At 41.6% G+C, this 14,911-nt stretch overlaps 1 protein-coding gene across 1 annotated transcript; it reads left to right on the top strand.

Moving 5' to 3' along the window:
- LOC109229776 lies at positions 2,975–4,123 on the top strand. Its single transcript, XM_019395331.1, has 3 exons — positions 2,975–3,050; positions 3,592–3,716; positions 3,824–4,123. Exons 1-3 carry the CDS (start codon positions 2,975–2,977, stop codon positions 4,121–4,123), a joined length of 501 nt encoding a protein of 166 aa, XP_019250876.1.

The following is a 14,911-nucleotide window of genomic DNA, read 5'->3' on the forward strand; positions in this document are numbered from 1 at the left end:
CACTCTCTTGATATTGTTGCTCTATTTTATTATCTTCATTCTTGTTCCACATTTGTTGCTTATTTATTGTTTGTCATTGGCCTTAAAGAGCCTCCTTTAATATTATTGCATCTGTTAATCCTTCCCCAATTCCCCCTGATAGCTTGAGCCCGAGCTCGGGACCCGACCTCGAGGCCCCAAATCAACTAGCTCGAGGCCCCGAACGGCTATCCCTCAGTTCGATTATTGCTTTATTTTAGCTCGCGTCTCACCCTTAAACTACACACACATAGCATCAACTGCTCCACAACTAGCATAAAAATAGATCACGTATTTTTAAAGTCCCATCAACAAATTTAATTATTATTACCATTTTCACGGTAAACATTAGTGCAAGATGTAAAATTAAAAGGGAGACGATTATACCTTAGTGGTGATGGCGCTTCGAGCCTCGATGTGCTTCAATCGTTTCCTCCGGGGAAGCGGTACGATCATTTACTTGTTTATTTGGGTGTAGCCGAGAATGTACGTCGTGATTGCTACTTCCCTATCTGCTTATCTTTTAGCTCTTTTGATGTTGGAGGCATCAATGACGATGCCACATCGTGCACCGCGAACATCTCTCTTGCTGCATGTTATTCTCCGTACATAGTTTTTATCCCGTCCTTTGTCGGGAATTTAATCATTTATGAAGAGTTGATGGTACTGCTCTCATGCAGTGTATCCTTGGCCTTCCGAGTAAGGCGTTGTATCTCATGTCTCCTTCGATGACATGAAACTTGGTATTTTGGGTTGTACCGGCCACGTTGACCGGGAGGGTGATCTCCCCTTTCGTCGTCTCGCTCGCCATGTTGAACCCATTGAGGACTCGAGAAGCGAGCACAATTTGGTCGAGCTAACCGGGCCGCTCCACCACCCTCGACCTGATAATGTTGGCCGAGCTACCTGGATCCACAAGTACACATTTAATTTGGAATGTATTCACAAGAAAAGAGATTACCGCTGCGTCATTACAAGGTTGAGACAGGGTCTCGTTGTTCTCGTCACTGAACGTGAGAGTATCCTCGCGTTTGTAACCCTGATTTGCTTTTCCCTGGTGATGGATATTTTTGTTCGTTTGTGGTTCTTCTATTTCATTTTTCCTGTTCGCCCCTCTTTCCCAGAATTGAATTTTGGCTCGGTTGCTGAGGAACTCTCGAAGATGCCCTTTGCTGATCAGTCAGGCTACTTCTTCTCGCAGCTGTCTGCAATCTTCGGTCCTATGACCGTGTGTACCGTGAAACTTGCACACCAGGTTGGGGTTCCTTTGTGATGGATCTGATTGTACAAGTTTTGGCCACCTAGTTTCTCTAATTTTACCGATGGTAGAGAAGACTTCTGAAACATCAATGTTGAAGTTGTATTCGGACAATCGGGGTGCCTCCGTCGGTCTTGTCAAATCCGACTCTGCCCACGAGTCCCCGAGGATTCTGACCTCGGTCTATCCTTCGATTATTTTGGGGTATTTACGCCTTGGGGCGTTTCTTCGATCTTTAGTGTAAGGTTGATACCTTCCTTTGTTGGGCCTTGGTTCCTTTGCAAGAGCCTGTTGGGATATACTGAGCCCGAGGGGGCTACCAGTTGGTCATCCTCGACCCTAATCTTCAACTAATGTCGGTTGTGGATATTCGACCAAGTCACGGCGAGATATTCTATCAGGTTCTGCTTTAGTTGCTTTGAAGCTATCAAGCTTCGTGCGTTCAAACCTTGGGTGAAGGCCTGCACTGCCCGGTCATAGGAGACTGGTAATTCCATTTGCTCTATTTGAAAACGAGATACAAACGCTCATAGTATCTCGTTTTCTCCTTGTTTGATCTTGAAGACGTCGGATTTTCTTGTAGCGACCTTAATGGCACCGGCGTGTGCCTTTATAAAAGAATCTGTAGCGTGGCAAATGAATCTATTGAATTCGAGGCTAGGTTGTGATGTAACATCATGGCCCCTTTTGAAAGTGTTTCTCCGAATTTCTTCAATAGGACATTTTCAATCTCGTTGTCCTTCAGGTCATTCCCCTTTACAGCACAAGTGTAAGCAGTGATGTGCTCATTGGGGTCTGAGGTTCCGTTGTACTTTGGTAGATCAGGCATTCTGAATTTCTTCGGAATGGGCTTTGGAGCGGCGTTTGATGGGAATGGCTTTTGTACGAATTTCTTTGAATCTACACTCTTCAGGATCGTGGGTGCGCCTGGGATCTGATCGACCCTTGAATTGTATGTCTCCACCTTTCTATCATTGGATTCTATCTTCTTTTTGCCAGATTCAATCCTCTTCGTGAGGTCCTCGAGCATCTTTATGATAGCGGGATCGGCTGCTGACCCGTTGCTGCTTGATCTTTATGGTACTTGTTCGGCTCAAGGAGCTGTTTGCGGTGCTGCTGTGCTCGGGGTCTTTTGGTGGCTCTACAGTTGAGCGATCGCCAACTGTTGTGCCTGCAACATCTCAAAAATGACATGAAGGCTAACCTCTCGTTCCTCCCGAGCTGGGGTTTTCTTAGCTTCTTGTTGATTCTCTTGGTGTATACTCCTATCAGTGTGGGAGCTTATATCAACGTGTTGGGCGTTGCGCGAGACCACGTCTACGGGAATTGGTTCTGGTGCGTCCTCAGGGTTTCGCGGAGGTACAACGACACCTGAAATTGCTACACCATTCTCTCCATGGTCCTCAGGACCGTTGTTCTCATGTGTGTTCACTGAGTTTGACATTCTGACCTGAAATCAAATATTCTTTGGACAAGAAAAAGCGTGAAAGATAACTTGCGTCATGTAGTAAACCTGCAAGAAAACAATCACTATTATTTTTAGCCCCACGGTGGGCGCCAAACTGTTTACCTTGAAAATGGTAATTACAATTAGATTTGATTTTGTGGTTCTAAAAATATGTGATTTATTTTTATACTAGTTGTTAGGCAGTAGATGCTAAGTGTGAGACTAGAAAATAAGATAAGAGTTTGAAGATAATGTATCAAGCAAACCAAGTGGATGAGAATCGGGGCCTCGAGCTGGCTGATATGGGGCCTCAGGGTCGAGCTGGGCGTTAGGTTCTGAACAGTCGATGGGCAACTAACAATTTTTAGGGCTTTGATGAGGGCTTTTTACGATCAATGATGAGTAATAAATGAAGAACAATTAATGAAACACAATAAATATAAGCAATAAATGTAAATAATGAGATCAAAGGAGAATATGTTTAAGTTAGAGAGCAGAAAATGTTCTTGTTCTTGTATTCAATGTTGTGCGTTATATCTCCCTTACAAAATGACAAGGATCCCCTTTATATATGAGGTAAAATCCCAATACAGTACATATGAATTTATTACAAAGATATGAGGCTTGTACAACCATTTAATGCCACGGTACGGGTTTTTACAAGCCTAATAGACTTGGCCAGCTTTAACCACGTGCCTTGGGAACTTCCCGTTTGCTCATCATGGTCATCGATTTCGTACTGCCTCGAGGTCAAGCTCCGAGAACCCTCGGGGTCGAACCTCGACCCTAGCCTCGAGCTTTTGGAGACGTGTTTATGAAGCGTCATAATGACCATAAAATTGGACCTTCTGATTTTTACTGTATATAGACCTTGTGCATCAAGCTATGGAGAAGGTTAAGATTATTAAGGAGCGGTTGAAAACTGCTCAGAGCCATCAAAAGTCCTATTCGGATGTTTGTCAAAGAGATTTGGAATTCAAGGAAGATGATTGGGTATTCTTGAAGGTTCCCCCATGAAGGGTATCATGCGCTTTGGAAAGAAAGGAAAGTTATGTCCGAGGTGTGTCGGGCTGTACAGAATCATTCAAAGGATTGGACAGGTGGCATACAAGCTTGAGCTACCATCTGAGATGTCATTAGTACACCCGGTGTTCCATGTGTCCATGTTGAAGAAGGTAGTTGGAGATTCATCCGCTATTGTGCCGGTTGAGACTATTGAGGTTAATGAAGAATTGTCGTATGGAGAAATTCCAGTTGCCATTCTTGATAGGCAAGTCCGAAAGTTAAGGAATAAAGAAATTTCCTCCGTGAAAGTGTTATGGAAAAACCAGAAGGTTGAAGAGGCCACTTGGGAGGCCAAGGAAGAAATGAAGAAGAAGTACCCTCACTTGTTTGGATAGCTATGTAATTAAGTATTTGTGTCCTATGAAGATGTTGAAAGCTTACCTTGTATGAATTGTGTATCACCTGGTTAGTTAATGTTAATAGTGTTTCTTTTTTGGTAATATACTACTTTTGGGGGCACGATTGGCATCATTTATGTTATATTGCATCTTTGGATTATGTATATGTTGTTAGGATGTGTTTCTGGGATTCTCTGGTAGGTGGATAGGCCAGTTACAAGGAAAAACTGAAAAATTTGGGAGTTAGTCAAAATTTGGGAGTTAAAGATGTGTGAAAAAGAGATAAGTTATAATAAGTGTTTGGATATTGACTCCACTTATCATTCGAGGACGAATGATCCTAAGTGGGGGAGAATGTAAAGCCCTCGTGCTGTCAAGGTAGGCTAACGGTGTTATTTTGTGTGCGGACGAGGACTAATAATATGATGGTTGTAAATTTGGTATAGTAATAAGTGTATGAGGCATATTATAAGTGATTTGGGGTCTAAAGAGATGCCTAAGTCTAAGCCATGTTGAAAAATTACATGATAGACAAAAAATTCCAAATGAGTACGCACAAGACCAAACTTTTAACAAGCATATCTCCATTTTTCTAAATATTTACGTGATTCAAAACCTATCTAATTAAATCCCTTTGAGTTTAGTTTCTAACTCATCAAACCGTTCCTCATTTGGATTTGTATACAGAAAATTATGGCTCTTTTACTGGACCTGTGTCATATGAGCAGCCGAATGCGCAGCCGGTGCGCGGCCGCGCATATTTGAAAGTTTCTGCCTTGTGTGCGCGGCCTATGCGCGGCCCGTGCGCGGCCGCGCACGTAGCAGCCCCATAGATACCCCCAAGACCGGGTATGGAGAGTCTCTAAGTCATTTTTTGAGCTAGGGCTTGCTATATCAAGGGGAATTCGTCCCATACTTCCCTCCTATGATCCAAAGTAATGTTTTGGAGTATTTTGAGTTGATTACTACACCTAAACACTTATATTAACAAGGATTAATTTTGAAAATCCATAGATTTCCATTCAAATCCCTAATTTGGTCAAGAACACTACAAGTGGGGATTCTCAAGATTCTTACTATAAGAGGTATGTCTAACATCTCTAACCACTCTATGGTGATTATTTATGTATGAAATATATGTTAGGACTTATGGGATGGTGATTGGAATCCGTAAGTTCCTAACCTAGGTTGTGTTGGTGTTGTAGAGATTTTGAAATGGGTTAATTAAGGAGATTGATGGTTTGGGTGTGTATTGTTGGGCATGCATGTGCTAATGGAAGTTGTGGATGGCCTAGAGGCGATGGTAAGGTGGATCATTGTAATGGAAGGTGGTTGTTAGGTGAAGACGTTCCGTTGAAGGAGGTTGTAGAAAGATATGCAAACTAGTTGTTTGATAAAAAGTCTAAATGACTTAAAGTATAGAAATCTTACTAAAATAGTTACAATGTGTTGCATTATTGTAGATTGAAGTTGTTTAGTGTGATGGACGCTGTAGAATTATTAAGGGGCGAATTTCATGTTTGTATGGCTAAACCTCTTTCTTCTTAGAATCAAACCCCTGGTGTTCGTGTAATTGTTGTAAGTTACTAAATTTATCATACTAATATCGTTGCCCGAATGTATTGTGTTGAAAGATTTATGTTCCAAGTTTGTTCTAAATGTTTATCATGTCGTCATACAATTCGAGAATGTGTTTAAAATGAGGAATATATGTGTTGAGAAAGGTCAAGAATACATGTCAAGAATCGAATAAAGCTTGCTATGCTAATTTGTATGTAAAGCCTCCATGTGATTAAGATTTTCCATGTTTTCTCCTTATGTACACAATGCCTCATATGATAGGCCTTATTGATGTGAATGATAATGTTATTTGAACATTTAAAAAAGGAAACTTGAATTGTAACATGCGGCCAAGTGCCAGGAATAATTTAATAAATGACGCTACTCGTGCCATGCAATAAAAGATGGGGAAAGAAATGTGCATTGAGATGAACGATTGAAAGGATGATGTCTCAAGTGAGATGGCCTAGCCGATCGGGCCGTGATCAGACACCATGCCGCACACATGGTAGTAATTGTGCTGAATTGATTGACTGAAACTGTGGAAATAGATGATGTCTCAAACGAGATGACCTAGCCAGTCGGGTCGAGATCGGACTCCGTGTAGGAACACGATGGTATTGTGGATTGTGGCAGATGGCACTGAGATTATCAAACCCAAATAAGATGGGAACTTGACCAGAAATTGTGTGATCCTTACTTGATATGTTTATATGTGTAGGAGCTCTTATTGTATATCATGACTGCCTCCCTTTTTGTTTTCTTTTTGTTTCATTGTTCATTCTCTTAAGGTTGGTGTTTAGTTTTACATACTAGTACTATTCCACAGTACTAAAGCCCCTTTTACCGGAGGCGCTACATCTTTTAATTGATGTAGGTGGTTCCATAGCCGAGAGTGTTGATCACAGCTAGAGGTGCTTGCTTTCATCTTCCCAGTAATCTTGGTGAGCCCCATTTCTTCCCGGGTCATGTGATAAATCTTTTGCTTATATGATTGCCACGTTTTGAGGTATAGTCGGGGCCTTGTTGCCGCCACTTTTGTAGTAGTTTCCTTTGTATCTACTTAGAGGCTCTGTAGACATTATGTGGGTTGTATATGGGTGTTGGGAAGGTCTAAGGATGATGTTGTGTTTGGATTATTGTTTCGCTAAATAGTAAGGTGTATGTATTTTGAAAACCCAACCACGATGTAATTAATGAAATGGCTTAGTAATGTACTCGTATGATCTCCTATTGTCTAATTAATGATATCATTCTTTCGAGCGAAAGTAAGGTGGGGTAGGAAGTGTCTAGTAGGCTTGCTCGGCCGGGTTCACTCGGTTGAGCGGCGATCGCTCCTCCTGATCTTGGGGCGTGACAGATTATCACCAAGGGATTCCATATCTGGTTGGAATCAAAGGGGAATTGGAGGGGTTTTAGGTGACGGCGCCAAGGGTTTAAGAAGAGAAAGGGGAGGGAGACTAGAGCGTTTGAGGGCGGCGGGTCGGTGAGAATGATTAGGGTTAAGGGGGGTTGGTTAGCTAAAATGGGCAGGTGTAATGTGGACTGTTGATCTTAGAGATCTACGGTCACGATTAAAGGGGTTTTGGGTCGGGTAGTTTAATTGGGTAAGGGTAATTGGGCCAGGGTTAATTGGGTTAGGCATTTTAGGTGTTGGGCTGGGTAATGAGTGTGGGTTTGGGACCGAAATTAATTAAGAAAAAGAGCTAAATTTTAAATACCCAATTAAATCAGTAAATAATTTATAAAAAATAATTAATAAATAACTGAAATATCATTTGTGCATGAAAATAATTACTTAACATTATAAAAATATAAAAAGTCATTTTTATGTAAATAGTGTAATTATGCATATATATGGGCGATTATTGCAAAATATGCAATTTTAGCTTAAAGATGCAAAATAAATGTATATAAAAATATTTAAAGCTTAATATGCATATAAATGATGAAAAATTAGATAATAAATTATTATAAAATTATTTGTGATCAAATATATACTTATTTATATAAAAATGCAGGAATAAATTGATTAGAAGCCTTTAAAAATTATAGAAAATTATGAAAAAATACTTGGTGATGCCCATGCAGTATTTTGAAGATATATATGCATATTTGAAATATGTGAGGGAAAAATTGGGTATCAACAACTGCCCCTCTTTACCCGGGAAGGATGAAAGAGTTGTCGGATAAAGAAATTATGGTCATTTTTTTACTGAATGGGGTGTTTTTGAAAAATATAGGCCGCACCCTGGTCCCTGAGCTGCCTACATATCCTTGGTTTTACAGGAATCAGGCCGTCTGTAGTTCTGAACCCAACGATGAATGAAACCGATGGAATTGTTATAGGAATAGTCATATGTTTTGGAAAGGGTACTTTGGGAAGGATAGTATCAGATGGATTTATGCAGAGTTATGAACGTGAATCTGAAGCGTAACAGATGTATCATAGGACAGATATCTGAATGGTTGTACAGTAAAGGCGAGTAAAATATGGGAGTCGGTTACGTTTGAAATAGTGGAAGGGTGTAAATGGTATGAGCGGAAACTGGAGCGAAGGTTGCTCCTGTTTGAAGAACGGTTAACTTCTTAATTATCTGCAAAACTTAAAACACGATGCGTGCAAATATATATGGATTACTGCGAGAATATAAGCATGATTCAAATTCCCTTCGGACCATGAAGGTTGTCTTTAGGCAGTGAGGATGACGTCCCGGGCCATGAATTATGAGATAAAGGATTCGCAGGCAATGAAATGGTGTTCTCAGGCCATGAGAATGGTGCCTCTGAATGATGACGCCTTTGAATAATGATGTGCGATATTGAGAGATCCTCAGGCCATGACATGGTGTCTTCAGGTTATGAGGATGATACCTTCGCACAATGACGCCTTCGGGCAGAAATATGGTGATACATATGAGCAAAACAAGACAAAGCTTAGTCTTGTATAGGATCGGGATAGAGCTTAGCCCCGAAAAGGCAAGATGGTGCTAGGTTTCAAGTAGGGTAATGTCTGGTGATTGGACAGAGAAAGGTAGAGCTTAGCCTTATGCAATTGAGAGGCAGGGCTTAGCCTCACGCAAGAATTGAGACAGGGCTTAGCCTCATGCAAATAGAAGGCAATGCTTAGCCTTATGCAAATAGGGTGGCAGGGCTTAGCCTCAGGCAAGATTTGAGACAGGGCTTGGTCTCATGCAAAGAGAAGGCAATGCTTAACCTTATGCAAATAGGGAGGAAGGGCTTAGCCTCATGTAAGATTTGAGACAGGGCTTAGTCTCATGCAACGAGAAGGTAATGCTTAGCCTTATGCAAATATAGAGGCAGGGCTTAGCCTCATGCAAGATTTGAGACAGGGCTTAGTCTCATGCAAAGAGAAGGCATTGCTTAGCCTTATACAAATAGAGAGGCAGGGCTTAGCCTAATGCAAGATTTGAGACAGGTCTTAGTCTCATTCAAAGAGAAGGCAATGCTTAGCCTTACAAAAATAGAGAGGAAGGGCTTAGCCTCATGCAAGATTTGAGATAGGGCTTAGTCTTATGTAAAGAGAAGGCAATGCTTAGCCTTATGCAAATAGGGAGGCAGGGCTTAGCCTCATGTAAGATTTAAGACAGGGCTTAGTCTCATGCAAAGAGAAGACAATGCTTAGCCTAATGTAAATAGGGAGGCAGGGCTTAGCCTCATGTAATATTTGAGACAGGGTTTCGTCTCATGCAAAGACAAGGAAATGCTTAGCCTTATGCAAGATTCGAGACAAGGCTTAGTCTCACGCAAAGAGAAGGCAATGCTTAGACTTATGCAAATAGGGAGGCAAGGCTTAGCCTCATGTAAGATTTGAGACAGGGCTTAGTCTCATGCAATGGGAAAATAGCAAATAGGAGGAGAATATTTCTTAGCTGGAGATATATCTGCGCTTGGCGGTCCGGTTGTTGTGAAGGTAATGATTTTAAGGCGCACGTAATTATGGTTGTTGTTTGTTCCTGCATTCAAAGAAAAATCGTGAGTTTTTTTTTTGGGGGGGGGGGTGGTTCAAGTCTTTGTCTGCTTGTTTTGCTTTGCTTTGCTCTGGAGATCCTGTTCGAGTTACCTTGGGTAACACCTGGCTGCCAAGGAAATAAAGTTTTCGAAAAATATGCGCTTATTTGATGAAATAGAGTTATTTTAGAAAACGTAGCGGTATATAATATCAAGTAAATTAGATGAACTAATGACTGCGACACTCTTAGAGACATTGCGGCTTTCTTCCATTAGAATTTTAAGGGTCCTCCTCAAAATTTTGCCCCAGTTACTTAACCAATTCTCTGACTGTCTTGCGTATGATGACTTCGGCTGGACTTGCTCCAGAAGTTTGAGGGTCCTCCTCAAAATTCTGCCCCAGTTTCTGGTTCTGGGAAAATGAAGATTTTATTAAGATGTGACTGAACCCACAGGGCTGCCTACGTATCCCCTCTTAAACGGAAATCAGGTCAAGCCTAATTTAGTTACATCAGATGAAGAAATGTAAACATTCTAAACATAGTATCTCTTTACTGCGTCTGAATTGATAGGTTTTGGACAAACTTCTCCATCCATTTCTGCAAGTATGAATGCTCCTCCTGTTAGTACCCTGTGAACCATGTAGGGCCCTTGCCAATAGGGTGAAAACTTTCCTTTGACTTCATCTTGATGTGGGAAGATTCGCTTCAGCACCAGCTGCCCCGGTGTGAATTGTCTTGGTCTGACCCTTTTGTTGAAAGATCTAGACATTCTATTCTGATAAAGTTGACCATGACATACTGCATTCATCCTTTTTCCATATATGAGGGCTAATTGCTCATAGCGGCCCCTTATACATTCTGCTCACTGAGTTAGGCTTCTTGTATGATCCTTAAAGAAGGAATTTCTACCTCGGCGGGAATGACAGCTTTGGTACCGTAAACCAGCAAATAGGGAGTTGCCCCAGTTGATGTGCAGACTATGGTACGGTATCCGAATAAGGAAAATGGTAACTTCTCGTGCCATTGCTTGTGATTTTCTACCATTTTCCTTAGTATCTTTTTGATCTTCCACGGCTCCGTTCATTTGAGGCCTGTATGCTGTGGAATTTTTGTGCTTGATTTTGAAAGTTTCACACATGGCTTCATAGGATCACTATTGAGATTGTCGGCATTATCAGTGATGATGGACTCGGGAACCCCGAACCGATAAATAATACGATCCCTGACAAAATCTGCGACGACTTTCTTGGTTATAGCTTTGTAAGATGTAGCCTCTACCCATTTTGTGAAGTAATCGATGGCCACTAAAATGAAAATGTGCCCGGTTGAAGCAGTGGGCTCGATTGGACCGATGACATCCATTCCCCAAGCGGCAAAAGGCCAAGGTGCACTTGTTGCATTGAGTTCATTTGGTGGTACCCTTATCATGTCTGCATGTATCTGGCACTGATGGTATTTCGGGTCATAGCGGATGCAATCTATTTCCATAGTCATCCAAATACATCCAGCTCTGAGTATCTTCTTGGCTAGAACAAAACCATTCATATATGGACCGCAGGTTCAAGCATGTATTTCCTCGAGCAATTTGGAAGCTTCTTTGGCTTCAACACACCTTAATAGTCCTAGATCCGGTGTTCTCCTATGCAGAATTCGTCCGCTTTGGAAGAAATGATTGGAAAGCCTACGCAGTGTACGTTTCTGAGTATGATTTGCCTGCTCTGGGTAGTCTCCTTTCGCCAGGTATTCCTTGATGTCGTGGAACCATGAATTTCCGCCCGTTTCTTCTTCAACATGAGCACAATAAGCTGGATGACTATGGATCCTAACTAGGATGGGATCGATGAAATTCTTATCCGGATGTTGTATCAGGGAAGACAGAGTAGCCAGTGCGTCTGCGAACTCGTTCTGGACTCTCGGAGCATGCTTGAGTTTTATCTTCATGAACCTCTTCATCAGTTCTTGCACATGGTACATGTATGGTAATATCATTTTTTTTCTCTTAGCCCATTCTCCTTCAACTTGATGTACCAGAAGATCTGAATCACCAATTACCAGCAACTCTTGTATATTCATGTCGATGGCCAAATTGAGTCCCATGATGCAAGCCTCCTATTCTACCATATTGTTGGTACACGGAAACCTATGTTTTATGGATACTGGATAATGTTGACTGTCTCTGACACCAAGACCGCTCCAATACACACTCCTTTGAAATTTGCAGCTCCGTCGAAAAATATTCTCCAACCATTGCTGGCTTCAACAATGTCCTCTCCTACGAATGACACTTCTTCATTGGGAAAATATGTTTTTAGTGGTTCGTATTCTCCTACTACGGGATTTTCAGCAAGATGGTCTGCCAATGCCTGTCCCTTAACTGCCTTCTGAGTTACATAGATGATATCGAACTCACTCAGTAATATCTGCCATTTGGCCAATTTCCCGGTAGGCATAGGCTTCTGAAAGATGTACTTCAGATGATCCATCCTTGATATGAGGTATGTGGTATTGGCACAGAAGTAGTGCCTCAATTTCTGAGTTGTCCATGTCGAAGTACATCAAGTACGTTCTAGCAGAGAGTACCGTACTTTATAAGGTGTGAACTTCTTACTCAAGTAATATATGGCTTGCTCCTTTCTTCCTGTCTCGTCATGTTGTCCCAAAACACAACCAAAAGCCCCATCTAGTACGGACAAATAGAGTAGCAAAGGTCCCCCAGCTTTCGGCTGGACTAGGACTGGTGGCTTGGGCAGGTATTCCTTAATTCTATCGAAAGCCTTTTGACAATCTTCAGTCAAACTGGTCGCAACATCCTTCTTCAGCATTTTTAAAGTTGGTTCACATATTACTGTGGACTATGCTATGAAGCGGCTAATGTAATTGAGACGTTCTAGGAAACTCATCACGTCCTTCGTTTTCTTTGGTGGTGGCAATTCTTAAATAGATTTAACCTTTGACGAGTCCAACTCGATTCCTCAGTGGCTGACGATGAATCCCAATAATTTTCCAGCAGGAACCCTGAATGCACATTTTGCGGGGTTTAATTTTAAATTGTACTTTCATAGCCGGTCAAAGAACTTCCTCATGTCCCCTACGTGATATGTGGCTTTCTTGGATTTGATGATGTTTTCTTCAATATATACCTTTATTTCCTTGTGTATCATATTATGGGGTCGTCATGGCCCTCATATAGGTGGCCCTAGCATTCTTCAGATCGAATGGCAGCATTTTGTAGCATTATACCCCCTTGGTGTAATGAAAGCTATTTTCTCTGCGTCTTCTTCGTCCATCCAAATCTGATGATAACCCCCCAAGCAATCTACAAAGGATTGGAGTTCATGCTTGGCGCAATTATCAATCAGAATGTGTATATTTGGTAGTGGGTAATCGTCCTTGGGACTTGCTCTGTTTAAATCTCGATAGTCGATGCACACCCTGACTTTTCTATCTTTCTTTGGGACCGGTAGAATGTTGGCTAGCCAGGTTGGGTATTCAACTACCCTGAGGACTTTGGCATTGATCTGCTTAGTGACTTCTTCCTTGATTTTTAGGCTCATGTCTGGTTTGAACTTTCTGAGTTTCTGCTTCACAGGCAGACACATTGGGTTGGTAGGAAACTTTTGAGCCACTATGGATGTGCTCAGGCCGGTCATATCATCATATGATCATGCAAAAATATCCTCATATTCTTTTAGGAAATGAGTGTATTCTTTCTTTTCTGATAGTGACAGGTGAATACTTGTGCGAGTCTCTTTGATGGTTTCAGAATCTCCCAAATTGATGGCCTCAGTTTTGTCCAGGTTGGACTTAGGTTTGTTCTCAAAATTCTCAACTTCTCTGATAGCTTCCTCAGGTATTTCATCCTCTTCTTCCGAGTCACTATCCTTATGTTGCGTTGTCTCATTACATGTCACAGTCGTTGGTTCATCAAGGTAAGAAATAGTAATGCTGTAGAAGAAAGATATGAAAGATAACGATAATAAAACATTAAATTATTTGATAAATGCTGAAACGTTAAAAAAAATATCGTCTGAATGACTTCAAAACAATGTTTTCCAAAACAAAATACTGAAAGGAAGATGTTTTAAAAACTAAATGCTCAAAAGACTTATTTTTTTTGTCAAATAACATTAGTAGCCATGCTACCCCGGGACTCGTTTGGACCTTGATGGTGTGGCGTCCAGTTCCTTAGAAATGTTCCCCTTTCCACCGTCTGAATGGTAAGGCCTTCTTCCTCCTCCTCCTCAACTATCACATTGCAATCCATATCCTCGTCTTCTAGAAACAAGTTTCTTAGCCCAGCCAAAGTTTCCTCCTCTGCAGATCCCCATATTATGTTGGCCCGACAAAAGGCTTGACTCAGATTCGGCACTGGCTGCTCGAGAGGGTAATGGGGACCATGCCACGGGGGCGACCAATCATCATATTCTTGCCTACTGATATCCGAGCCTAAAAGTTATTCCATGACGTTTCAACTGTATCGGTTTGGTAATGCCTTGGAGTTTCTTCCCAAGACCTTTCCTGGGATCATACCCTGACCATGCCAGTATGCTTTCTATTTTACTACTCCACCATTTATCTTTATCAATTGCATTGACACGCTTGATGCGGTGATAAGCTTCTCCACCCAGCTTTCTTCTATTCTCGACAACCGGGACAGTTCGACTGGCGTAAATGGGATTACTTCCATCTATGTGAATGATTACCTCCTGATAGTTCCATTCGAACTTCACGGCCTGGTGCAGCGTAGAAGCCACAGCTCCAGCGGCATGTATCCAAGGTCGTCCCAGTAAAAGATTGTACATAGCAGATATGCCTAATACCTAAAAATAATCATCAAACCGAGTCGGGCCCATCTGCAACCGATAGTTGATTTCTTCAATTGTGGACCTTTGAGACCCATCAAATGCCTTCACATTCATACTCCCTGCTCGTATCTCATGGAAATCTTTACCCAACCTTTTCAGCGTGGTCAACTGACAAATATTGAGGCTCGAACCCCCATTTATTAAGACTCTGGCAATGAATTTGTCCTCAAACTTTACTGTTATGTGCAGTGCTCTGTTCTGACTTAATCCTTTGGGTGGTAGTTCATCTTCGTGAAAGGTGATCTTGTGGCTTTCCAGTACTTGCCCTACAATGTTAGCCATCTCTCCATTGGTGATTTTTTTAGGCACATAAGCTTCATTCAACACCTTGATCAGAGCATTTATATGGGCCTCCGAATTTTGCAGCAGCGACAAGATGGATATCT

Source organism: Nicotiana attenuata, chromosome 7 (genome assembly GCF_001879085.1).
Source record: "Nicotiana attenuata strain UT chromosome 7, NIATTr2, whole genome shotgun sequence".
NCBI classification, from domain to species: Eukaryota; Viridiplantae; Streptophyta; class Magnoliopsida; order Solanales; family Solanaceae; genus Nicotiana; species Nicotiana attenuata.

Excerpts from the sequence above, each read along its gene's own strand:
- LOC109229776 (XM_019395331.1), top strand. The coding sequence starts at position 2,975 with ATGTATCAAGCAAACCAAGTGGATGAGAATCGGGGCCTCGAGCTGGCT. Across the intron at positions 3,051-3,591 it reads GCCTCAGGGTCGAGCTGGGC|ACCTTGTGCATCAAGCTATG; the intron begins GTTAGGTTCTGA and ends TACTGTATATAG. Across the intron at positions 3,717-3,823 it reads AATTCAAGGAAGATGATTGG|GTGGCATACAAGCTTGAGCT; the intron begins GTATTCTTGAAG and ends AGGATTGGACAG.